Source organism: Neomonachus schauinslandi, chromosome 1 (genome assembly GCF_002201575.2).
Source record: "Neomonachus schauinslandi chromosome 1, ASM220157v2, whole genome shotgun sequence".
Lineage (NCBI taxonomy): Eukaryota > Metazoa > Chordata > Mammalia > Carnivora > Phocidae > Neomonachus > Neomonachus schauinslandi.
In genome coordinates, this window is record NC_058403.1 from 97587632 (window position 1) to 97613240 (window position 25609).

At 33.4% G+C, this 25609-nt stretch overlaps 1 protein-coding gene across 1 annotated transcript in view; it reads left to right on the top strand.

The window, feature by feature from the left end:
- Window positions 1-21882, top strand: part of SI (sucrase-isomaltase) — a 98123-nt gene extending 76241 nt beyond the window's left edge. Inside the window, exons 37-47 of the mRNA XM_021702632.1 lie at window positions 3956-4089; window positions 5263-5297; window positions 5382-5498; window positions 8684-8832; window positions 10642-10726; window positions 10811-10867; window positions 11479-11603; window positions 14237-14325; window positions 18112-18161; window positions 18396-18563; window positions 21814-21882. Coding sequence (XP_021558307.1) covers window positions 3956-4089; window positions 5263-5297; window positions 5382-5498; window positions 8684-8832; window positions 10642-10726; window positions 10811-10867; window positions 11479-11603; window positions 14237-14325; window positions 18112-18161; window positions 18396-18563; window positions 21814-21882 — 1078 coding nt within the window. The remainder of the gene's footprint in view (window positions 1-3955; window positions 4090-5262; window positions 5298-5381; window positions 5499-8683; window positions 8833-10641; window positions 10727-10810; window positions 10868-11478; window positions 11604-14236; window positions 14326-18111; window positions 18162-18395; window positions 18564-21813) is intronic.
- The last annotated feature ends 3727 nt before the right edge of the window (window positions 21883-25609 follow it).

Genomic DNA, 25609 nt, shown 5'->3' on the forward strand with positions numbered 1-25609 from the left:
AAAATCATGTAGAAAGACTAGGAAATACCATTTTTAAGAGTAAACAAATTGATCTTCAACAATATTTTTTTTATTGGGACAAATGTTTCTTTAAATTTACCCCACTGGAATATAATTTGGAGCGCAATTATCCTCACTTTTTATCCTCAGCTAACCTCATTTTATCATAAAAATATAGATATTAAGAAGAACAAAAATACTGAAAATTGATTGATAATCTTGTTGGCAAAACTTGTGCATTTTGAGATGAAACTATGTAGTTTAAGAGAAATTGAAAAAAAAATTCTTCTCTGAGGTAGTAAATTGAACTTCTGGAACACATTTCACGAATCCTAGCACACTGTGGGATGCTTAGTAAATTTAAGGAAATGTAGGTAAATTTCTAAATAGTTGATATACAAAGATATTTAGGGAAATTTAGGGATATTTAAAATACATTTTACTCTTAAATAACAAACATTATGAGGAAGAGATCAATCTTTCAAAGAACATTTTTAAATTTAAAGTCATAATACATTTCTTTAATAGTGTTAATTTTGCTCCTATTCATAAAATTTTCAGTAAAAGTTTCTTTTTTTCTTTTTTTTTTTTTTTTAGATTTTATTTATTTGCGAGAGAGAGAATGAGAGACAGAGAGCATGAGAGGGAGGAGGGTCAGAGGGAGAAGCAGACTCCCCGCCGAGCAGGGAGCCCAATGCGGTACTCGATCCCGGGACTCCAGGATCATGACCTGAGCCGAAGGCAGTCGCCTAACCAACTGAGCCACCCAGGCGCCCCTTCAGTAAAAGTTTCAACCACATTTGTTATTTAAATTAAACAAATTAGTAAATTTTAAATGTTGAGTTAAATAGCTCAATTTACACATAACCCTAGAATTTTCATGTTTTAGATATTTTCTTGATATTTAATTTTTTCAGTTATTTTAGAAAAAAATGTTGAATTTTCCTTCAGAAATTTTAGAGATTAAATATAGTCTATATTTTTAAAAACCTTGACAAATGTAAAAGGACACATAAATAAATAACATTTACATTTAAGCAAAAGATGGATACTAAGTACTTTTTATTTATCATTGGAGAAAAGTGAAAGGATTAAAAACAAATTTTTTTTCTTCAAGCTATCCAGACTGTAGTATTTTATTGTTCCTTTTTTTTTTGACGCAGCTTTTGTCTTTCCAAACTGGTGCAGATTTGACATGCAACTAGTTCTTGCTACTGTTCTTTTCATTAAATATGTCACAAACAAGAAAAACCAAGGAAAGAATACAATGAGTGGGCTCAGAAACAGGAGATAAATAATCAGCTTGAGAAACTGCAGTTTTAGAGGAAGGACCTTGGATACCAGTGGCAATGAAGTTTCATATGTAAATCCCATACAAAAACTTTCAGTCTTCAGTGGATTTCTTTCTCTTATTTAAAATTCAATGTTGAACTAAAACAAAGCCTATGCTTCAAAAGTAGGAATAAATACACTTAAAACTACCTCAAATTGTGCGTTCAAATTTCAGACAAGTATTCAAGGATTATATAACTATATATTCCATATTTTCAACTTCAACAATTCCTGAGTGACTTTAAAGATTATTACATATTTTTCATTAGAGAGAATGTAGAAAAATCAAAGTCTTTGACTCCCTTTGGAAATTCTCCCTTTGGTGTTAAATATGTAATTTTTAAGTAAATGCCCCAGATTTTTGTAATCATAATTTAGAATGGAATAAAAAATATCTATTTCTTAGATATTCCTATAGATTTTTCCCAATAATTTAAGGTATTTTTAGAAGTTTTAAAATTCTTTTCAAAAATGCTAATGTAGGCAACTATAAACACACAATAAAAATACTTCCATAACAGCATTACAATCCTTTCTATAAATTAGATTTTCCAAAATCAACTGGTAACAGAGTGCAAAGCTGTCCTACAGGTGAAAAGTGTTTCTTAAAATTAAGCTATATTCATTATGACTAAACCATTTGTAAAGTTGGAACATGTTGAAAATGTTTGGAAAATATTTATAGTGATGGGATTTTTAAATTATATTTTTAGTGTCAGCAAGTGATTTCTCAAAAGTTTCATTCTCTAAATACTCTGTGAACGGTTACAGAGGAGATTCTTCTAATGCAAGAAGTCCTTAAGAGAAAATTATTGTGAAAATATTTAACACAGAATTCTTCTCAATCAGAAATCTAACAAAGCATATGTTCAGTTATTGATTTAAAGCCTCAGCAAAAAATGTTTACATACAGCAGAAAAAAAAAGAAATTCTTTAAGAATATATATTTCTTGGGGGCGCCTGGGTGTCTCAGTCGGTTAAGCGTCTGCCTTTGGCTCAGGTCATGATCCCAGGGTCCTGGGATAGAGCCCCCTGTCAGGCTCTCTGCTCAGCTCTCTGCCCTGCCACTTCCCCTGCTCGTCTCATACTCTCTCTTTCTCTCTCTCACACTGTCAAATAAATAAAATTTAAAAAAAAAGAATATATATTTCTCAAATGTGAACACATTAAGAATTTGGAACAGCTCTATCTTTATAAATACTTTTTGTATTAGTTAAATAAAATCAATTTTGTTTGCAAATTAACTCAACTTAGAATGTACATTTTCACATATATTTTTAGATTGATCATCAGTTTTTTTATTCTCTATATAAATAATCATTCATTTCTTGTTAAATGTCAGCAAATATATCTGAGGTATGTTAAATACGTTAATGTTCCTAAATAGACTATACACTTTATATTTATTCTAGAAAATGAAGCAATGAAAATAGTTTTTTTATGTTTTCTTTTTAAAGATGGGTATACATGCAAGTAGAAAATTTTAAGTTAGCAAGTACAATATGGTCTTTATTATTAACAGATGGTTCAATTTGTCATCTTATGTCCATTGAAAATACTTCCAGTTTCCTGTAATTTTGATTTGAAATATTCATTAATTCAAAAATCTATTGAGCTACTAGTATATGCCAAACACTGTATTAGGTGCAAAAAATACAAAGAAGATTAAGACATTAACTTCAGGAATCTCAAGGTCTTACTGAAGAAACCTATATAAAAAGAAATCAGTACAAACACTGTCATCCAAAATGATTTTAAAGTCTGCTTAATTATTTGAAGTATTTTTTCCTGAATAGTTCTGTAGTCCTTATTCATATGCAATTTATTTTAAATAATATAAACACTTTACTTGCAATTAATAGTGGGATATTTTTCTACTTTAGATGCTCTTATGATATCACAGAGAGAGAGATGCAGATAATATAAAATAATGCATTATTATATTATTTTTAGCACTAGAATATGTTTTAAAATGAATAATAAGTCATTGAAGACTGAGGAGGGGACAAAAGAAAAAAAATGATGTAATTTGTAAAATTCATTCTCTTGATGTCTAGCCTTGGATAGATTCTGTGCTTGAAATAGAACAACTAGTTTTATTTTTAACACCCAAAAAACTTGCTCCCTTTAATCTACTCTCTAAAATAGAGAGTATTGTAGCAAAGATTCTCTGTAGAGTAATATGGAGATTAAGTGTTGACAAGTTATAATTGAGAAGGATTAGAGCAGTCAATAGTTAGAGCCTAGAACTTTATTCAAGAGAACACAGTTAAGTAAGAATAAAATGAGTTCATTCAAAAAACTCAAGATATGATTAGTTAGTTGATTTGATAACTTCAGTAGTTGACTTAACTTGTATTCATTGAACAAATAAACAAAGGCCACTTAGGCATGTCAGTCTGGTAAATGTTGGAAGGGAAGAAACATACATGTCCTTTATGTTTGTGAGAATTTTATAGTATAATGAGAGAAGACTCATTTATAAAGAGCTAGTTGTAGTAAGAGAACACAAAAACACCATAAACACACACACACAGACACACACACCACACCTTTTTAATGAGGTGCTCGTATGTAGAAATATCTGAAAATACCTCATGTAAAAACTTTCCATCTATCTTAGTGCATTGCAGAAGACAACTGGCAAAAGAGGAATTGTTATTTCTCGTTCCACATATCCTAGTGGTGGACAATGGGGAGGACATTGGTTTGGAGACAACTATGCACAATGGGACAGTTTGGAAAAATCGATCATTGGTATGTGAGTCACCATCTGTATCGTTACTCTGGTGAAGTTTCCTCTTAGGTATTCACTTTTGCTGGTACTAGTTCATATACTTTATAAGTCCTTTTCAGAAACATGCTTTTTTGCATCATATTTTATGACAAATAACATGATGAAAAGACAGTGAGCTAGAAAGTAGAATCTGGGATGCTTTATAGAAACTAATGATATCTAACTAGTTTATTTTGAGAAAATAATTTCATCCTTTTGATCTCAGTTCCCTGGGAAAGGGCAGGAACTGGGAAAGATAACATCTAGAGCTAACAATAGAAATGGGTAGAAATTCTAGATTCTAGGGAATAAGAATACACATAGATACTAAGGAATGAAACATTTCAAGCCAAATTTTTAAAGAGTTTTTTGACAATAGTTGGGTAAATAGTAAATAAGACATTATTATTTTAAAGGGGAAATGGATACTTTTCAGTTTCAGATCTAGTTTTAAAAATTCTTTATTGGGGCGCCTGGGTGGCTCAGTCAGTTGAGCGTCTGCCTTCAGCTCAGGTCATGATCCCAGGGTCCTGGGATCGAGCCCCATGTCAGGCTCCTTGCTCAGCGGGGAGCCTGCTTCTCCCTCTCCCACTCCCCCTGCTTGTGTTCCCTCTCTCGCTGTGTCTCTCTCTGTCAAATAAATAAATAAAATCTTTAAAAAAAATTCTTTATTGTTTATATTAGGATTCTAGGAAAACAATCAGTGTTTAGAAATATTACTTTAAAAGGAGAGCTGGGATATCGCATGAGTCCTATATTATTGAAGTGATCTCAGATGATTTTATTTCACAAGGATAATTTTTTTTCCAAATGATGAGACCTATGGTTAAATAATTACATAGATAGCCTTTTATTTAAAAAAAAATAAACCAAGGAAAATACTACCACTTTTTTCTCATACTATAATGTATTTATAACTGTTTTGTGCTCTAAATATACCATCTTGAAAGTGACATTTTGTAAATGTCATTAACACTATAACATAAAAAACTTGAATGCTGTAAGAGGAAATGATAGAAAGGTATATTAATAATCTGAAAAATGTTTCATTGGATTAGGTTATTAGAAATAGGACATCTTCATAAATAGAAAAAAATCAAATATCAAAATATATGAAATAGTAGCTTTCTAAGTTTTTTCCTGATTTTTTTAAGGTATGATGGAATTTAGTCTCTTTGGAATCTCATACGTAAGTAGCTCTATTCCTTTTATCTGCATAACTATAAAGATTAAGAAACAAATGATTAAAATTAAACATCACAATATATTTTAGACTGGAGCAGGTATCTGTGGTTTCTTCAACAATTCAGAATATGAGCTCTGTGCCCGCTGGATGCAACTTGGAGCATTTTATCCATACTCAAGATATCACAACATTGCATTTACTAGGGTATGTAGTTACTGCATCTACTCTCATTCCTTTCGCCCTACTAACCTTAGAAGTTTTTAAATAGAATTCACCTTCTGCGAAAACTGAATGGGAAGATATCAGACAGGGAGACAAACCATGAGTGACTCTGCACTCTGGGAAACAAACTGAGGGTTATAGAAGGGAGGGGGGTGGGAGGATAGGGTAACCGGGTGATGGGTATTAAGGAGGGCACATGTTGTGATGAGCACTGGGTCTTATACGCAACTAATGAATCACTGAACACTACATCAAAAACTAATGATGTACTATATGTTGGCTAATTGAACATAATAATAAACAAAAATCATTGCAAATTAAAAAAAAAAAAAAAGAATTCACCCTACCAGGCTGATTTTCAATGCATACTTTGAATGAACCTTTACATTTACTGAGGACATCTGAGCTCATTGCTTTGAGAATTTTCTGATTTGGGTTACTTTATACTTTGGGATTTAGAACTTGGTTAGCTGACATACTTACTGCTGTTCTATATAATTTTGGAATACCCGGGGGGAGGGGGGAGCTGCTTCCCGAACTTCTTCCAGCAGAGATAGAACAATAAAAAAATCAGCTTCAAACTAAATAATTAGAAGTGAAAAGTCATTTGAAATACTAGTATCAGTGTATGAAAATGAGCAGATTTAAAAGGCAAATGTTAAGACAATGAGTTGAGAAATTGAGGAAAAAAAAGGAAAAGGGAATTATGAGAGCTAATTCTTGTGTGGTGGCTCAACTCTCCATGTTACTAAATTGTCTGAAAGAAATTTTTGAGAAAGAGAGGTGACAATATTAAAAATTATGGAAACGTATGAATAATTAGAGGAAATATCTAACTAAGTGCTAAATTTTGTGATACTTTTAGTAAAGTGCAGAGGAAAGATGAATTATCAGAATGCACCTCATGGAAGAATTGCAGACAGAGCTGGTCTTTGAAGGATGGGTTCTAGCAGTAGTAACTGAGTGGTGGAGCTCATCAGGTGCTATGAAATCTTTGTGTCCCTCCTGGGAAATTTTAGTTAGAATAGAGGGAAGGATTTATTTTAGAAAATGAAAATAAAAATGAAGATCTATATAAGGATAGAAGGCAGTATGGGACCACATTTTGGAAGAATTTGAAAGTTGGGCAGTAACATAGCTTGACGGAATAGGAATATTTTAACAGGAAAACTTGCTGTCAGTAATGCAATTTAGGAAGCTATAATATTGGAAGAGTGGAATGAATCAATAAAAGCCTACACAAGGATTTATTCAACAAGTATTTATGAAGAGTCTACTATTTAGTATTTACAAAGTCCCTGCCCCATGATTCATATAATATAGGCAAGATAGAAATAATAAGCAATTATGTGTGTGTATGTGTATATGTATATATGTATATATATATGTATAGTCAGGTATAAATAAATGAGTATGAGGGAAAATGGTGTAAGCTAAAGTGATAGAGATTTATGGGGACTCAGTTTTAGGAGGAGTACTTAGGGAGGTAATCTTGGATGAAATGACTTAAGCATGGAGACTTGAGTGAGGCACAGCAACCAAAACCAATATAAGGATATGGGAGAGAATTCAGGTGGAGGGGGTAAGTGAAAGACTCCATGATGGGAAGGTGGCTGGAGTTTTGGAGAAGATGAAATGGAAGCAGAAAAAACTGAGGAAGTATTTCTAAATAAAAATCTTTGGTACAGAAGCTTCAACTTAAGTTTAATTATGAGGTAGTATAATTGAATTTAGGGATATATGGTTTAGAATTAAGTCCTGTATTGTTAAAACTGAAATAATGTCAGTGAAGTCAGTAAGCAACAGATATGATTTTTACTTCTTTCTTCTTACTTGACTTTGGAAGTAGTAACAATAGGATCAGTTACAGCTTACTAATTTTTGAACCATTTTACTTTCAAGGTTTTGCCTACTCTAACATTGTTACATATACCAGTGATAACAGTCATCATTCAAGCTTTCTTACTACCTAAATCTAAAAAAGTTGGCATCTGCATAGATATGGCATAGTTAATATCATCATTCCTGTTGTTATCAACAAAAAACATTGAAAGTATTGCTCCCTGGAGTTATGTGGCAGCCTGTTTGTTTCCTAGTACAAATTAAAATATAAAATACTAATCACCTTCCCTATTATTTTTTAACCAGTAAGCGCAACAACAACTTTTTTTTTTTTTTTTTTTTGAGTGAGAGAGAGAGCCATGCAAGTGGGGAGAGGGGTAAAGGGAGAGGGAGAGAATCTTAAGCAGGTTCCAGGCTCAGCGCAAAGCCTGGTGTGAGGCTCCATCTCTTGACCCTAAGGTCATGACTTGAACTGAAATCAAGAGTTGGGGTGCCTGGGTGGCTCAGTCAGTTATGAATCTGCCTTTGGCTCAGGTTCTGATCCCGGGGTCCTGGGGTCGAGCCCCACGTAGGGCTCCCTGCTCAGCCGAGAGACTGTTTCTCCCTCTCCATCTGCCCCTCCCTCTACTTGTGCTCTCTCTCTCTCACTCTCTCTCTGTCATTAAATAAATAAATAAAATCTTAAAAAAAAAAAAGAGTTGGATGCTTAACCGACTGTCACCCAGGTGCCACGCAACATTTTTTAAAAGGCTTTAATCTTTCCAGTGTCAATTTTCATTTTTACCTGGAGTGTATATTCCAGAGCATTCTAGGGCATGTCCTTCTTTTTTACCCAACATTACTTAGGTCCTCTCTTTCTCCTATCTTAATTCTTTAATATCATAATTTATCCATTTCTCATGAGAACACACAATGTGGGGGGCACCACGATGGGCTCTGCATGTCTCTGTTTATTTCAATCTACTTTTGTTCAGCATTTCAGTTCTTTTCCAGTCTTTTCATCCCTACACTGATTATCACCATGATTGGCAGTGTATTTACCATCTATTCAAATGTGAACTGCTCTTTACATATGTTCATCTAAACTAAATCAAGCTGAGTGTAATTTGCATTTTTCTTATTAAAATATTATGTTCTCTCTCTCTCCATCATATGAGCTAGAAATATTATTGCATAAGATTTTTGTGATTTTTGTGAAGAAAGTATACAGAACATGGCAGTGAATGAATACTATTTTGTACTTTTTATTTTCCAAACATGTATTTGAAAATTATGATTTAAACAAGGAAAAGAGCTTATGATTATTTCATTCTGCTTTGTTTCAGAGACAAGATCCTGCTTCATGGAATGAAACTTTTTCTGAAATGTCAAGGAATATTCTAAATATTAGATACACCTTATTGCCCTATTTCTATACACAGATGCATGAAATTCATGCTCATGGTGGCACTGTTATTCGACCCCTTTTGCATGAGTAAGTGCAAATTCTTATTTTCTGCCAAAAAGAGATAGATTTCATTTAATTTACTTAATAATCTCATATAGTGTAGGATATTTGAAATTGGAGACGTTTTCATTGCTATTTTGGTACACATTTTACATAAACGTATATTAATAAACAAGATGATATTAAAAATGAAACAGTTATTGAAAAATAATAAGTCTTAGAAATAATTACTATATACCCAGTGTTTAGATTTACATACCTTATTATATTGAATATTTTAAAAATGGAGGCAAGTAATATTATCTCTATATAATGATTTGATTAACTGAAGTTTATAGCAGTTAAGTAAATCTACCATATATATATGTGCCTGACTGAAGAAAACCATCTCACCTCTTCTTGGAGGTGTGTTATAGAGTACCCTAGAACAGTTCTAACATTTTCCTTAGAAAATTGTTTTCGATTCACTTCTTAAGACTCAAACTGATATATGATCAAATCTTAAAATTCTATTCTATGGAGCATAGTTAAAATTTTAGCAAATACAAGCTAATTCTTACTGTTGATGTCACAACAACAACAACAACAACAATACATTCAAACAAAAATAACAAAACCTTTGAAATAATCAAACTTAACTTCTGTGTACTCTATATTACCAGAGTAATTGAGTAAGGTGATTTGTTAGATTGCACAATTGATAAATCAGTAAAAATACACAGCATGTATTTACTACATTAAATAATAATATGTAAGGCAAAATGATAAAAATAATAGGTTGATCAATATGCCATCTGTTCTGATGATAGGGTCTTAAAAAATAATAGGTCTTCCTAAATTCACATTATCCTCCAGTTATTTTATTAATTTATGTACCATAATCCATTCTTTATTTCTGGTAAAATTTTATTAATATCTTGCCTCTCTTATTTCCAGAGTTTCCCCTTCTGTCTTGTCCCTATTAACTTCCCAGAAGAGTCAGAATATCAACTCTGGACTGAGTCCCCAACCAAAAATATTATTATTAACTCTGCAGACTCTTGTCCTTTTGAGAACATCTGGGCCTTTTTTTCCCATGGGAAGTCCATGAAGCAGTAAATTCAGCAGTCCTCCTTGGCGAATCTCAGTTTGTAGAAAAATAAAACAAAAACAAAAGAACAAACAAACAAAAATGTGCAGTTCTGTTTCAATTAGAGAAAAAATGTGGACATTTAATAGTGACTATTCTCAAACTATGGAGAACAGATTTTGGTGTTTCCATTTGTATCTGAAATTCAGAAATACATTAAATGCACTATTCAGTGAGTTCTAATTTAAATAAAATAAGCAAAATCTTTTTTTAATTTTTTGGCTCATTTCTATTTCTTCCCTTCTTTCTTTTTCTTCCCTTTTTGCTCTTTCTTTTTTTTTTATTATGGATTCTGGGAAGCAAAATCTTTTTAAATTGCTGAGTCAAGATTCTTATAGCACACGTGCCTCACAATTCTCTTTCAGAGTATTTATAATTTTTGCTTCCTAGTTTGTTGATCTACTAGGCAAAGTTAATATTTGTACCTCTGTGAATTCTCTTCAAAGATTTCTCATTCAGTTGGCCTTATACAAATTCTCTGTATTTTGTCAGGAAGTTTAGTTATAGTCTACATTAACTTATAAAGTATTGTACTACTTATTGAACATAAATTCCAAGTGATAGAATTGTTTTTGACTTGTTTATAGTTTGGTTTTCACTTCAGTCCACAAAAGTCTATACTGCAAAATGTGATTTGAATAATTATTTTATGGTATTCAGGAGAAATGAAGTTCTTTGATTTAATTATTTGAAAATATTTTGTCAAGGTTCTTTAATGACAAGCTAACCTGGGATATATTCAAGCAGTTCTTGTGGGGTCCAGCGTTTATGGTTACTCCTGTGTTGGAACCTGTAAGTCTTATCGTATATTTTTGTTCACAAAATATTATTTTTCTTGGCCTATATGTTTTTAATGACTGTATTTTTAAATTCCAGTATGCTGACACTGTACAAGGCTATGTCCCTGATGCCCGGTGGTTTGATTATCATACGGTAAGTGGTTAAGGAATTCTGGGGAATTGACTAAAAGGATATGAGTAACAGTTTGATCCTAACCTTTTCATTGGTGGCATATCTGGTTTACTTTACACTTAAAAAGAGTAAGATATTTCTTGCTAATTACAGCTGAATCAAATTACCACACAGTAAAAGAGAGTTAATTTATTCTGCCATAGTTCGTTATGGAGTCATTGATTTATTTTATTGAATAAACATAGAGAGTGCACATTGTACACAAGAAGGTCATTGTCCTGTATCAAATATGCAAAATTATCATTAAAGCTAATACAGTCCTTCCAAGAATAATGTATATGACAAGTCAGGAATAACTTTTGTGACCTTTCAAAACCCACATATTTTCTGAATGAGAGCATCACAAAAACAAATAGTGGTGAATTACTTTCAAAGCTATTAATAACTAAGAACTAAGTGCATACTTTAAGTAACATGTTTTCCCGAATATGTGTTTGAGTTTTTATTAATTTTTATATTAAGTCTATGATACACTTATACCAATATTTTTGTTTGATACATCAAACACCAATATTGCTGATGATTCCATTTCTTGCTGCTTATGTTCTTCCTTCTAACCTTCTCATTTCCAGGGCCAAGATATTGGTGTCAGAGGAGAATTTCATGTATTTAATGCTCCTTTATATACAATAAACCTACATGTCCGTGGTGGTTACATCCTACCATGTCAAGAGCCTGATAAAAACACATTTTACAGGTAAGTGAAGTGCTTACAAGAGCTCAGATTAAATTTTGAGGTACGTCATGCTAGAATTCTCAAGAACTGGAAGGGTCTGAGATTTTACCCTATTTCCAAATGAACAAGTTAGTCTGTCACAGTGTCATGGATGTTGGGTAAGAGACAAATGTCTTTCTTACTCATGGCATAACAAGAGACTTGAATTTCATGTTTGTTCCAGTTTTCCTTGTCCCTGAAGTCCCATGGGGATGACATGGAGTGGACTAGGCCTAGGCAGATGCTGCGAATGTAGGAGGTTTGTGTCAGCTAAGGAACTCCAGGCTTAGGCACTCAGTCCTTTATAATGGGCTGTAAGTAAATCTGTTCATTCTTTGCTTTCAAGGGGACTTATCTTTATTATATGGGCCAATAAAAAATTTTTAAAATTAATTTAAAAACAAACACTGCCCTATCTTCCAATACTGTTTGCTTTAAAAACATCCATTAAAATATAGTTCAGGGGCACCTGGGTGGCTCAGTCAGTTGGGCATCCAACTCTTGATGTCTGCTGGGGTCATGATCTCAGGGTCGTGGGATCAAGCCCTACATAGGGCTTTGCACTCAACAGAGAGTCTGCTTGAGATTCTCTTTCTCCCTCTCCTTTTGCCTCTCCCCACCCATATGCAAGGATATGTAGATATTTGAGACTCACGAAAAATTGTCTTCCAACATGATATTCCTTCTAATAGTAAGAAAGGTCCCCAGATCAAAATACCAACTAAAACTTCATGTCTTCTGTATAAATATGCAAAGATATTGATAAATGAATGTCTTGTATTTTGAGTGGCTGCTTTACCAAAGTACTCATCATTTTTGATGCCTCTGACATGTGGAAAGAAATATTATGTACTTCATTGAAACATGATTTCTTAAATGAACCTTTCTATAAACTTTAAGCCAATATTGCTCAGAAGATTTCTCTTTCCTTCCACCTTTTCTGTTCCCCCTTTCTACCTTCTTCTGTCAGTCCTGTGAAGTATTTCCCAACTCACTTTGGTCTATGAAAATGTAGGTATCCATTGACAATATCACTGCTTCTTCAAACTACAAGTCCACTGCTGTCCACAGAAGAACCAGACCTGTTTTTTGTAGTCTTGTCCCATATAAAGATGAAAGATAATTCATATTAATTCATATTTTCTACACATTACCATTCATAACTGATGATCTGGCTAAGACCTTCTCTTCTTTGCCCTAGGACCCCTACCTGGTATTCTCTCCCTCTCATTCAGCAATATGCCCAACCTACCAGAGATCATGGGTCCACTGATTTTTTGTGATTGATGTAAGAGTAAATCCTTTTACCAGAGTGGCCTAAGTTCCTGGCTTAGACATTCAGATTCTAGAGGACTCAGTCTCTGTTCCTCTTTTCTTCTCATGCTATATCCACTCATTTGGTGATTTACATGCTGACAGCCCCATTTGGCATGAATGGACTTTTTCTATCTCCTGGAACAATCCAGATCCATTTCTTTCAATATTCTACCCTGATATCAATTAAAGAGGAGAGAAATAATTATATTTGAGAAGTGAGGGCTTCGTGGAGGAGACCATTTATAAATTGGGCCTTGAAGCATCCTTTTGTTGTAAGAGACAAGTAGAGAGGCCACTGTGTGTGTGTGTGTGTGTATGTAGAGGGGCAAAGTAAATAGGATATCAGGATTAGGTATATAGATAGGGTAGAATGTAAACTGTGAAACACTTTTTAATCTTAAGTTTTAAATATGTTGGAAAATTGTAGGTTAAACCAGATTTTTAATGTTGCTAATAAGATATACTTATCTTTTACCCTGCAACTATGAACTGAAATGCATACATACATATACATATATGTATGTAGTCATGCTGAGACATGATAACATCTTTACATGGACAATACCAAGTTGCTATAGAGATTTGAACTCCAGATGTTCTGGATATTTTAGGGAACTTCCATGGCAGTACAACTTTCAACATTTGTGACTGGAAAAGGCAATTATATCTAAGCATAATTTGTCTGAGAAATCCTTCCTTAGCAATATGAGGCTGTCAAACCGAATCACTCGTACAGTGAGGAAGGAAGCTGATAATTAGTTCACAGATGGGCCTATGTAGGCAAAAGCTTGGGAGGTATTGCCCATTTTAAGGTTAGAAATTACAACTTGCAGGCTACTCTTCACATTCTTATTGATAATTTCCAATGATAACTCAGTGATTTATGTATGGAAATGTGAAAAAGGCTTAAATTATAATAGATAAAAAACGCTATTAATATAGTTTCATGTTTAATGGTCAGTTTCAGGATTAGCAGAGAGAATAATAAATAAATATATCAATAAACTTAATATGGCTTTAACTATTATAAATGAGTCCCCTTTTGATCTGTTAAGTAGGTGATCTCTTGAGATCAAAAGACATGCATGATATTTTCTATTAAATATGAAGGATTTTACGGTTTATATCATTCCTAGTAACTCATTATTAAGGGAAGGCCTTCTTTGTCTAAAACAGTTTGTATTCTCCTTAGTTGATATTCTTATTTGTTTTCCTTTGGATACTTATATGGATACCATATCATAACTATACATACGCTGTTCTATACACATAGGTAAAATTATATTTCTTTTTTTTAGTCGACAAAATTACATGAAGCTCATTGTTGCTGCAGATACTAATCAGATGGCACAGGGATCTCTGTTTTGGGATGATGGAGAAAGTATAGGTAAGTGTCCCATTTAGTAAATAAATGTAATTGATGACATACATATTATCTCACATTGCTTTTATGTTATCTACTTTAGTACATTGGAAGCTGAATGAAAGGCTAATAATATTATCCAAAGGTGAAGTAGCTGAATAATTAGCTAAATCAACTTAAAAACATCAAAGACTTTCCTCTTACCCTAAGTGTAGTTAATCCCTATGGTAAATGTCGGAATAACTAAGAGATGTATATGGACAGAGAATGTATATTGATCATCTGTTACTCCCAGAAGGTGGCCCGTGCCATTCACATGACAGACATTCAGTACGTGTGAGGTCATCTGAGCTGAAATGCTACGCGCACGTGGCAATGCATAAAGGGTGCCTCTAAAATATGAGATAGCCTAGAAACAAGACTCAACTTTGGTCTCTGTACTTCATTCCTATTTGTTTTTTAAATTCAATATTTTTTACATGAAAAGTTTAAGGATTTAAACTTAGATCTATGTTTACTCCATGACTGTTTCTTAAGATCAGACAGAACTGCTAGGCTTGCAGCAGTGTGTGCTTTGCTGACCATTGCCATCAGAATCACTTGGAGTAGTTTATTAAGGATGCAGATTCTGAGAACCATTTAATTTCCATTAATTTGGGGAGAAGCCCAGGTATCACCTTCAGGTGATTATTATGTTGTTAAGTAAACACGAGTTGTGGATTAGGTTTATTGACTGTCATTAACAATGCCACTCTACTAGATGGGAGTTCTGAACATTCTCTTAACACAATAAAACTACATAAATACTAACATAAAAACTAACATCTGTGTGGAGCTGATGTTCTCATGGGGCAGTTCAGTGCAATTTAAATAAATTATCCACAGAAGACAGATCTTTCATTACTAGGCAAGAAATGTATTTTTCATCTTTTTAGGTAAATCATAGTTAATATTTTGCAACCCTAAGAAACGGGAATCTATTTATTAGTAAATAAAGTATATCAGAAGGTTGATACAAGAATCATATGGTAAAAAGCAAGACTCTTAAAAAAAACAAAAACCTTTTCCCAGTGTTTTGTGATTTAAGGTGAAGAATCAACCTCTATCAGTTAAAATCCTATGTTTTTAGAGTCCTGACCTTTGTTAACACATTAACTGGGGTTCTACAAAGTTTGCAGCCTTTCTCACCTGGGCCCAGCAGGCTGTACTTTGAATTTGCTCACAGTTTCCCAGGGTTGTAAAGTTGAGTTATGCATAATTTGCATCCTTGTCTTGGAACCTTTGAATTTACCTATCCAATAAATTGAGTTAATTCATTTGAACAGCAAGGGAGACAATGCTTCTCTTAGAAATTTTTTCTCCAGCTCTCCCTATTAAACTAAGATACAGATGAAATAACTTGGTATGATCTTTACCCTATTAAAGTTTCATGGGAGATTTTATTTTTTAATCACTGGAAAGTAACAACATACTTCAAATATTTATTTATGATCATTCCATGTAAGCATACAAAATTATTCTGGCCAGTTTGGGGTTTTCTGATTATATTTCACAAACTTATTATATTTGTTGTAATTAAGTACTAAGATTTCAGATAATCCCTTGAAGTTTCTTGAGTAAATAGCAACAACAATATACAACAAATGCTTATGGAGTGTCTGATTCAGCAGGTCAGAATCTCCAAAGAAGTTTTCTCTCTCAGCAAGCCCATCAATCTAGTTGATAGGCATGGGATTATTTCCTCCTTTAAGTACATTCACATTTTATAAAATATTATTTGCTGACATATTTTTTTTCTCTCAAAGAGAATCAAAGACAAAATATAGCAGTTCCCCCTTATCCATGCTTTTGCTTTCTGCAATTTCAGTTACCCGTGGAAAACCACGGTGGAGAAACAGACAATCCTCCTTCTGATAGTGTCAGAAGGTCAGTAGTAGTCCAATGCTACGTCACAGTGCCCAAGTCATTCATCTCACTTCATCTCATTATGTAGGCATTTTATCATCTCCCATCATCACAACAAGAATGAATATAGCACACTAAGATATTTTGAGAGTGAGAGACCACACTCACATAACTTTTATTACAGTATATTGTTATAATTGTCCTATTTTATTAGTTACTGTTAATCTCTTACTGTGCCTAATTTATAAATTAAACTATATCAGAGGTAAGTATTATAGGAAAAAGCTTAGTATATCCAGGGCTTGGTACTGTCTGTAGTTTCAGGTACCGAATGGGGGGGTCTTAGAATCTAACCTCCCCCACCTAAAGGGAGACTATTGTAAACTTATCTCGAAATTTGTGTATATTAAGTAAAGTTTGACCATTCTAGATAATAATGTTGTAGATTGGTAAAATCTTATTTTGTCCTACTTGTCTTTGAAATAGATATATGTGTACCCTTGACTGAGATCATATGTGGTATTTTTTGCTTATTTATTAAAACAACAACAAAACTGCCCATATCCTCCTAATAGCTTTCACTTTTGTGTTCTTTTATCTCATAGTTATATACTTTAAAAAATTGCTCTTAAAAACTGAAGCTATAACTGTATATTTAAAAATTAGACTAAAATATTTGCCTTAAAACACGTATCAAATAAACCATGCATACATTAGTGTATAGAAAAAAAGGTTTTAGGCAGAATATAATTTAATTTTTAGTGTAGGCAAAATTAGTTGCAGATTAAGCAATTTTTCAAAGAATTATTTAATACAGTGCTGGCATGTATAAGTTGGAAAAGACAATTAAAATTTGTTACTTTTTCAATGTTATTTTATTTTATTTTTTTTAAAGATTTTATTTATTTTTTGACAGAGTGAGACACAGCGAGAGAGGGAACACAAGCAGGGGGAGTGGGAGAGGGAGAAGCAGGCTTCCTGCAGAGCAGGGAGCCTGATGTGGGACTCCATCCCAGGACCCTGGGATCATGACCTGAGCCGAAGGCAGATGCTTAACCGACTGAGCCACTCAGGTGCCCCTCAATGTTATTTTAACACTTGTTTCTGCCTTACCCATGCTTGTTTGGTTTTACATACAAACACAGTCTTAGAATTCAGGGAAAGCTGCACTTGAGTCCAGATTTCGTTAATAATTATGTGATTCACTTTCAGCCATTTATTTAACTTCTCTGGAAGTCACATTCCTCTTCAACCATGAGAACAATAAAAGGACATACCTTTTAGAGCAGTGTGATAAAGTACTTAAAAGTTGACAAATAGTAAGCACTTAAATTTTAGCTGTAAAATTATTTTAAAAATTGATTTTAAATATGGCAAGATTATACTTAAAGAAATGTATATAAACTCTGTTTTATCAGTTTGATTTCAGTAGACCTATAATAATCCCTAGCAACTGAATATTTTTCTCAAATGACACTAGAATAAGTTTCCATCATGTTCATTTTGCTTGTTAGATATGATTATATTGTGTGTCAATGAAGTGGCCAGTAAGTGTCCACCACTATCACCACCCAATTCTGTTTATTCTTGGACTTTTTTCACTCTCCCAGAGCTGTGTTAAGGTGATTTTAGACCTATCATTCCTTCTTGTTACCCTCCTACACATAAATACACACACACACCAACCTACCCTGTCCTTCTAGGGACCTCTCTGATGATTCATCCTTCATATTTCAGTGCTCCTTGGACTATGTTTGAACAAGTTAAGTAAACTTAGAGAAAAATGAGATATGACTTGATGGTATTTGATACCCTTTATACTAGGAAAGAGAAACAAAATATTCTTGCTTTTACTATTTTTCTTCTTTGGAAATATAAATATGTTACCTTTTTTTCTCTCTACAGACACCTATGAAAAAGGCTTATATTTCTCGGCACAATTTAACTTAAACCAGGTATGTATTGATGTCAGATCATTTGTATGCAATTGTGTTAAATAATACTTGAAGTTTTATTCCATATTTTATATTTCCATATTTTATATTTATTGTATAACATACCTCATTTCAAATATATGAATAAATAATTTGCTGTACTATGAAATACATTTTGGTTAACAGATACATGCTTTAAAAGATTTAATTGCTTTTGGAAAGTGAAAGGTTTAAATTACTTATTTTTCTTTATAGAATACCTTGACAAGCACTATACTGAAAAATGGTTACATAAACAAAAATGAAATGAGGCTTGGCTTCATCACCATATGGGGGAAAGGGAGGACTTCTGTTAATGAGGTTAAACTCATATATAATGGAAATACAGAAGTAGTTAAATTTACTCAAGAACCAGACAAAGAGGTAAGTGACGTGAGAAAAAAAATTTAATGGAGTTTTTCAAAACATCTATATGGATGTCTTCTATTACCTAACCCTAACAAAACATAATTATGGGTTGCCTATGACCTCTGTTGTTGTTTATTCATTTTCCTTAAACTTCCAAATCGATCTCCATATTATCATCCTTAGTAACCTGTCATACGAATCAACCTAGTGGCATCTGTGTTACAATTTTCCTGACATAATCAAAGCAAGATTAAATTTACCTTAAGCCTCTAAGTCATTGTTATCCCTATATGGTAAAGTGCCTCAAAATATATATATATTTTTCAATTATAGAATGTTTACATTTAAATATTTAATACATCTTGGATAAAATATATTTGGGAATCCTTGAACAATTAATAGAAATGTCTATTGGCACTCATGAATTATTTCACATACAGGTGTATAAGGGTATGATTCATACAATAGACAAGGTACTGGGATTTTTATGTTAAAGTCCAGTTGCTGCTGGTAATTAGTTTTTTACTTAGAACAAATAATTTTAAGCCTCCTTTTCCTTTCAAATTCAATAAGAATATGCAAGTGAACAATCTCTTCAGCTCCTTCCAATTCTAAATTCTGGAATCTGTGTCCCAAAAAGGTAGATTTAAAATAACATATATTCTAGTCAACAGCTAACTGTTACAAATGATCCAAGTACAAGGCTATGTCTCTACCACTAAAACTGTATGTGTGTATGTACCTGGTAGGGTTTATAGCTTGATAAAAATACCTAGCTCTTAATCAGCAGTCACTTCAGATACCTAACTTATAAAACAGCTAGTTGTTTGACTGACTTTAACTTAAAAAATTAATAATTGTATCTTGGACCACAGTCTTAGGTCCTCATAGATTTTACAGATGTGAGAGGTGAACAGCACCTGAAAGGTCATTCCATCCAGTTGAAACTTAATAGCTGTCCTATTGTTACTGCTGTTTTGTAGGCCAGTGTTATTTCCCCTTTAATATAGAACTATGTCTTCATTACTATATTGGCATCAGAATGCTTTTATTTCTTTAAATTGTATCAAGGTTGGGAAGTTAAAGTTTTGTATACTTTATGTCCTTAATGTCCATCCTTGGTAAAATAAAAGTTGATAACTCAGTGCCTTACCCCCATTTTTCTTCTTTTTAAAATTTCACCGGTTTATAAAATTGCAAGGTAAGGGAATCACTAATTTAGTCCAGGGGTCTCATATGGCAGACCAAGAAACTGAGTCCTTCAAAGGGAAAAATTAATTCTCCAGGAATTGATAGTCAATGGTTTTCGATCACAGTTAGCAATCAGTGTTTTTGAACTGGCCAAATTTAATCAGATTAAAAAGGATAATTTGCTATATATATTTTATTTCTCTTTATTTAGTACTACATTGGTAAAAATAAAGCTCCTAACTTTTACTATAAAAATAAACTGAATACAATCAGGTGAACAATGTTAAATTAGATATTTTAACATATCAAGTATTATTTCAAGTTCATTTTGACCAGATACTTGATATAAAAACACATCATTTATAGAAAAAAGCTCATTCCACTGCTTCCAAACTAATTCACAAAGAATTTTAAGTATTAAGAAGAAATTTTTATGATATTTTATTACCTCAGTGACTCCAAAAGAAGATATTAATTTTAACTACTAACAATTGAGTAGTTCCTTCTTAAATTCATTTAATAAAACAAGTATTTATGAGCACCTAGTGTTCCCAACCTTTATAGATACATGCTAAAAGTAGAGAGTGGTCAACTTCTTTATCCTGGTTGCCCTTCTCCATCGGTGTGGGAATTACATGCAAAGCATGATTTAATTGCTGGATCGATACAAGATTTTATTTACTTATGAGAGAGAGAGAGAGAGAGAGAGGGAGAGCATGAGCAGGGGGAGGGGCAGCAGGAGAGGGACAAGAAGACTCCCCACTGAGCAGGGAACCTGACACTGGGCTCTATCCAAGGACCTGGGATCATGACCTGAGCTGAAGCCAGATGCTTACCCAACTGAGCCACCCAGGTGCCCCTCTACTGATAGAATTTTTAAAACATGTTCCTAGCAACAATTATTTTTTTTGCCTTATGTGCAGGCATTAAAATTATCTGATGTACTTGTTGCTTTTCACTTTTGATATAAAGGAACTAGGTTAGGTTTTGGTGTAAGAGGGTCAGTTACAAATCTGGTTAATATGTATTTTTAAAAATTATTTAACTTTTACTTTTTCAACTCTTCTACTCTACAGTGTGGGAAATAAATCCTAGAATGTTGTGCTTTAGTGAAGAGTATATTTTATAAAGTCCCTAAGAAAGTGCCTGGTATTCAGTAAGCAGAAAAGGAATGTTGATTCTCTTCCTCTTCTCTTGCATATTTGATAATTGAATCTAAATTTTCTGAGCTAAGGCACAGAAAGTCATGTGAGGGGCACCCAGCTGGCTCAGTTGCGTCTGCCTTCGGCTCAGGTCATGATCCCAGGGTCCTGGGATCGAGCCCCCACATCAGGCTTCCTGCTCAGCGGGAAGCCTGCTTCTCCCTCTCCCACTCCCCCTGCTTGTGTTCCCTCTCTCACTGTGTCTCTCTCTGTCAAATAAATAAATAAAATCTTAAAAAAAAAAAAGAAAGTCATGTGAGTGCTTTGGAGAAAAAGCAATGGTAAAGTCTAATGAAATCATCATATCATAAAAATATTACAGATGATTGACTACAGCTGCTCAATTAGTCACCTCCATAATTAGTCCCTACATGGTCTAATTGAGATTCTGTCCAGTGAAAGAAACTAACACAACAAAATTGAAATTATTAGCAATAAATTCAGCATCCTAAAGCATTTTGGGACTGATACGAAAGAAATATTTCCAGTCTAATTTTTGTGTATAAATGTGCCCTAGTATTTGAGGGCAAGAAGCATAGAGATTTATGTAATGCGATTATAAATAATTCCATGTTTAGGAATATGAAGAAAGAATAAAATAATAGAAATCAAGATAATTGGTTAATAGTTTTAGTTTTCACAGTCTTTTAACAACCATTCCACCTCTCTAGGATTTATTTTTATCTGTATAATGAGTGGGTTGGGTGAGATTATTACTGAAATAGTTGCGAATGCTCTGGAATAAAAATTCATCAACAAGAGAGAAACAGACTATTCTGTAAATTAGAGAGAATTTATATATGGAAATAATCTTTGTTAAAAAACAGCACTGTTCTGATTAAACAATAATTACCATTTTACTTTGTTTTTAGATATTAAATATTGATCTGACAGTGAATAATGTTACTCTAGATGAACCAATACAAATCATCTGGTTATGAGATCACCATCAACTCCAGTTGTCAAAGGGAAATTAACACCTGGATTTAAGTTTCACTGTATTTATAGTTTTCTCTTTTTGTTGGTTTCTTACATTGTATAAAATATGAATTTCATAACATCTATTTAAAGTTATTCCACAATGTACAATAATATTAATACTAATTTTATTATATTAATGTATTCTGGATCCAGTTTTTTAACATATTGAGCAGGATTTAAATAGTTCTAGTTACCTTGCTAAGTATCAGCCAAAACTACAAACTAGGTACTAAATATATATGTGTGTAACTAAGACATTAGAACAGGTGATTTTTAAATGAATTTTTTTGTGTAATTGTATACAATATTTTCTTCAATGCTTAGTAAATTTAAGTCATGTCACAATAGTTGTCATCAGATTTAATTCTTAGTATGTGCATTTAATTAAAAAAACAGAAAATAAAATGTATATAAGCATAGAAAGTATACATTTCTCTTTATTTTCCAAAAGGAAATTGTCCTAGTTTAGGTTGCTGTAACAAATTGTCATAGACTGAGTAGCTTGGGCAATAAACATTTATTTCTCATTGTTCCGGAGGCTCGGGAGTCTGAACAAGGTGCCAGCAGATTTGGTGTCTGGGAAGGACCTTCTTCCTGGTTTTGCAGATGGCCATCTTCCCCTTGTTATCTTCACATGGTGAAGAGCAGAAAGAAAAGAAACAAGCTCCCTGTTGTCTGTTCTTACAGGCACGAATCCCACTCATGGAGGTTCACCCTCATGACCTAATTACCTCCCAAAGGTGTCTTCTCCAAATGCTAGTATACTGGAGATGAGGGGCTCAGCCAAAGAATTTTGGAGGGACTTAAGCATTCAGTCCATAGCAGAAATTCAAATTTCTTTTTTAGCTCTGCTAAAAAATATTAATTTTAAATTATATTAAATATTAAATATTTAATTTATTAAATTAGAGAAAATGTATTAAAGTTTATTCTATTTATTTGGTTAAATAAAACATTCTAGCACATTCATGTAGGTTGGAAGACTCTAAATCATGGTCTAAAATAGTATTCATGGGACGCCTGGGTGGCTCAGTTGGTTAAGCGTCTGCCTTCAGCTCAGGTCATGATCTCAGGGTCCTGGGATCGAGTGCCACATCAGCCTCCTTGCTCAGTGGAGAGCCTGCTTCTCCCTCTGCCTGCCGCTCTCTCTGCTTGTGCTCTCTCCATCTGACAAATAAATAAAATCTTAAAAAAATAAAATAAAATAAAATAGTATTCATTAGTATTTTTAACACTTAGGTTTCTTCGAATTTACTTAAGTAATATCTGTAACTTGATATAATTTTTTCTAATTAAAAATTAAAATATTGTTATAATGGAATCCTTAAGACAACTCATAACTCAGAATACAGACTGGTGAAACAATAATAAAGACAATAATAGTTATTATAAAAAAAAAGAAGAAATAACAAGTGTTGAGGATGTGGAGAAAAGAGAACACTTGTGCTCTTTTGGTGGGAATGTAAATTGGTGTAGTCACTATGGAAAACAGTATAGAGGCTCCTCAAATAAAAATAAAACTATCATAAGATACAGCAATTCTATTTCTGGGTATTTATCTGAAGAAAACAAAAATATTAACTCAAAAAATATATACACTTCATGTTCATTGCAGCACTATTTACAATAGCCAGGATATGGAAACAATTTAAGTGTCAATTGATGGATGAATGGATAAAGAAATTGTGATATATATATACACAACAGAATATTATTCAGCCATAAAAAAGAATGAAATCTTATTTGCCATTTGTGGCAACATGGTTGGACCTCAAGGACATTATACTAAGTAAAAGAAATCATACAGAGAAAGACAAGTACCGTATAATGTCTTATATGTGGACCTTAAAAACAAGCAAACACACAAAAAACAAGTTCATAGATGTAGTGAGCAGATTGATGATTGCCAGAGGTGGGGGAGACCTGGGGCGATAAGAGAAATGGGAGAGGAGGGTCAAAGGTTATAGAAAAGAAAAATGTTAGAATACTGTTACTATTGGGGTGCTTGGGTGGCTCAGTCAGTTAAGCGTCTGCCTTCGGCTCAGGTCATGATCCCAGGGTCCTGGGATCGAGTCCCACATCGGGCTCCCTGAGGATGTTTCTCTCTCTCCCACTCCCCCTGCTTGTGTTCCCTCTCTCACTGTGTCTCTTTCTGTCAAATAAATAAATAAAATCTTTAAAAAAAAAAGAATACTGTTACTATGGAATATTTAAGATAATTCATAACTCAGAATACAAGGACCAGGGAAAACAATAATAATGATAATAATGGCAATAATAATGATAACAACAATAAAAGTAAATTAAGTTTACTGCTAAGAAATATTATAGAAATTGAGGAGAATTTACAAACAGATTATAAATAATAAAATCAGGTGCTGGCAAGGAATCCAGTCACCAAAGATGTGATTATAAATAAGCATAGCCATTTTTGAATGGCAATCATGTAGTATTCAGTAAAATTAAGTTTATGTATCCCCTTTGACTCAGAGTTCCAATCTTGAGATACTTTAAAAGAGGTGAACAAAGAGGTACATACAAGCATATTTGCTGCTTGTTGTTGAAAAGAAAAAAAAAAAATCATCATTGCCAGCTGTCAGCTTGGAGTTGGTTTGGCTCTAAAAATTAAGCCATGATATTTTTCTACTGAAAATAAACATTTTCCCAGACACTAAACCACAGTGGAGCAAGACAAAAACAAGACTACTCCATCATCATTTTTGAGGACAGAAAACAATAAAAACACTCTCTAGGGGCGCCTGGGTGGCTCAGTCGTTAAGCATCTGCCTTCAGCTCAGGTCACGATCTCAGGGTCCTGGGATTGAGCCCCGCATCAGGCTCCCTGCTCTGCGGGAGGCCTGCTTCTCCCTCTTGCACTCCCGCTGCTTGTGTTCCCTCTCTCGTTGTGTCTCTCTCTGTCAAGTAAATAAAATCTAAAAAAAAAAAACAAAACACTCTCTAAATCACAAAAATACCCAACACCTGCTTCTCTGGACTAATATGATTGATTTTTTTTTTTTTAAATCAATTGCAGCTGCAGTCCTATTCCATTCCTTCCACGTCCTAGAGAAAAAAAAAATACAGTAATATAAAAGGCATCACTTTTGACTCTGGTAGCAAAGAAGTAGAGATAGTGTCTGTCCTAGTGGAGTTCTTAGTGACAATACTTTTTACGGATCCTAAGTCACTTTTTGTAAGAAGAAATTTTGGTCCCATGATGAAACCAGTCAAAGTATGTTAGCTTTAAATATAAAGCTAATCTGTGTAATGTAACTATTCCTGCAGCAATTGTTTAGTTCTCAATGTCATATTTCATATATGAGAGTGTGGAGGCTTCCAAGTATACATTTTAAGAGGCAATGGTAAGTTACTTGTAGCCGTTCACATAAAAACGAGATGCCTATATTTGCCTCTCCTAAACAACCTGAGACCATCTATGGCTCTGTTCTGCATCACTGCTGTTTCACCTTATAATATCCTCCACAAACGCTAACTTCCTCTTGTCTAGGCAAGGAAGAACTAATTTACTCTGGGGAACTTCAGGATATCAAAACAACTTTTTGCACATTAGTTTTCTATTGCTTTGTAACAAATTATCACAAATCTCGCAGTTTAAAAGAATTCAGTTTTATAATTTCATAGTTTGCAAGAGTCCGGAGGTGGGTCCTAGCTTAGTTGGCGCCTCTG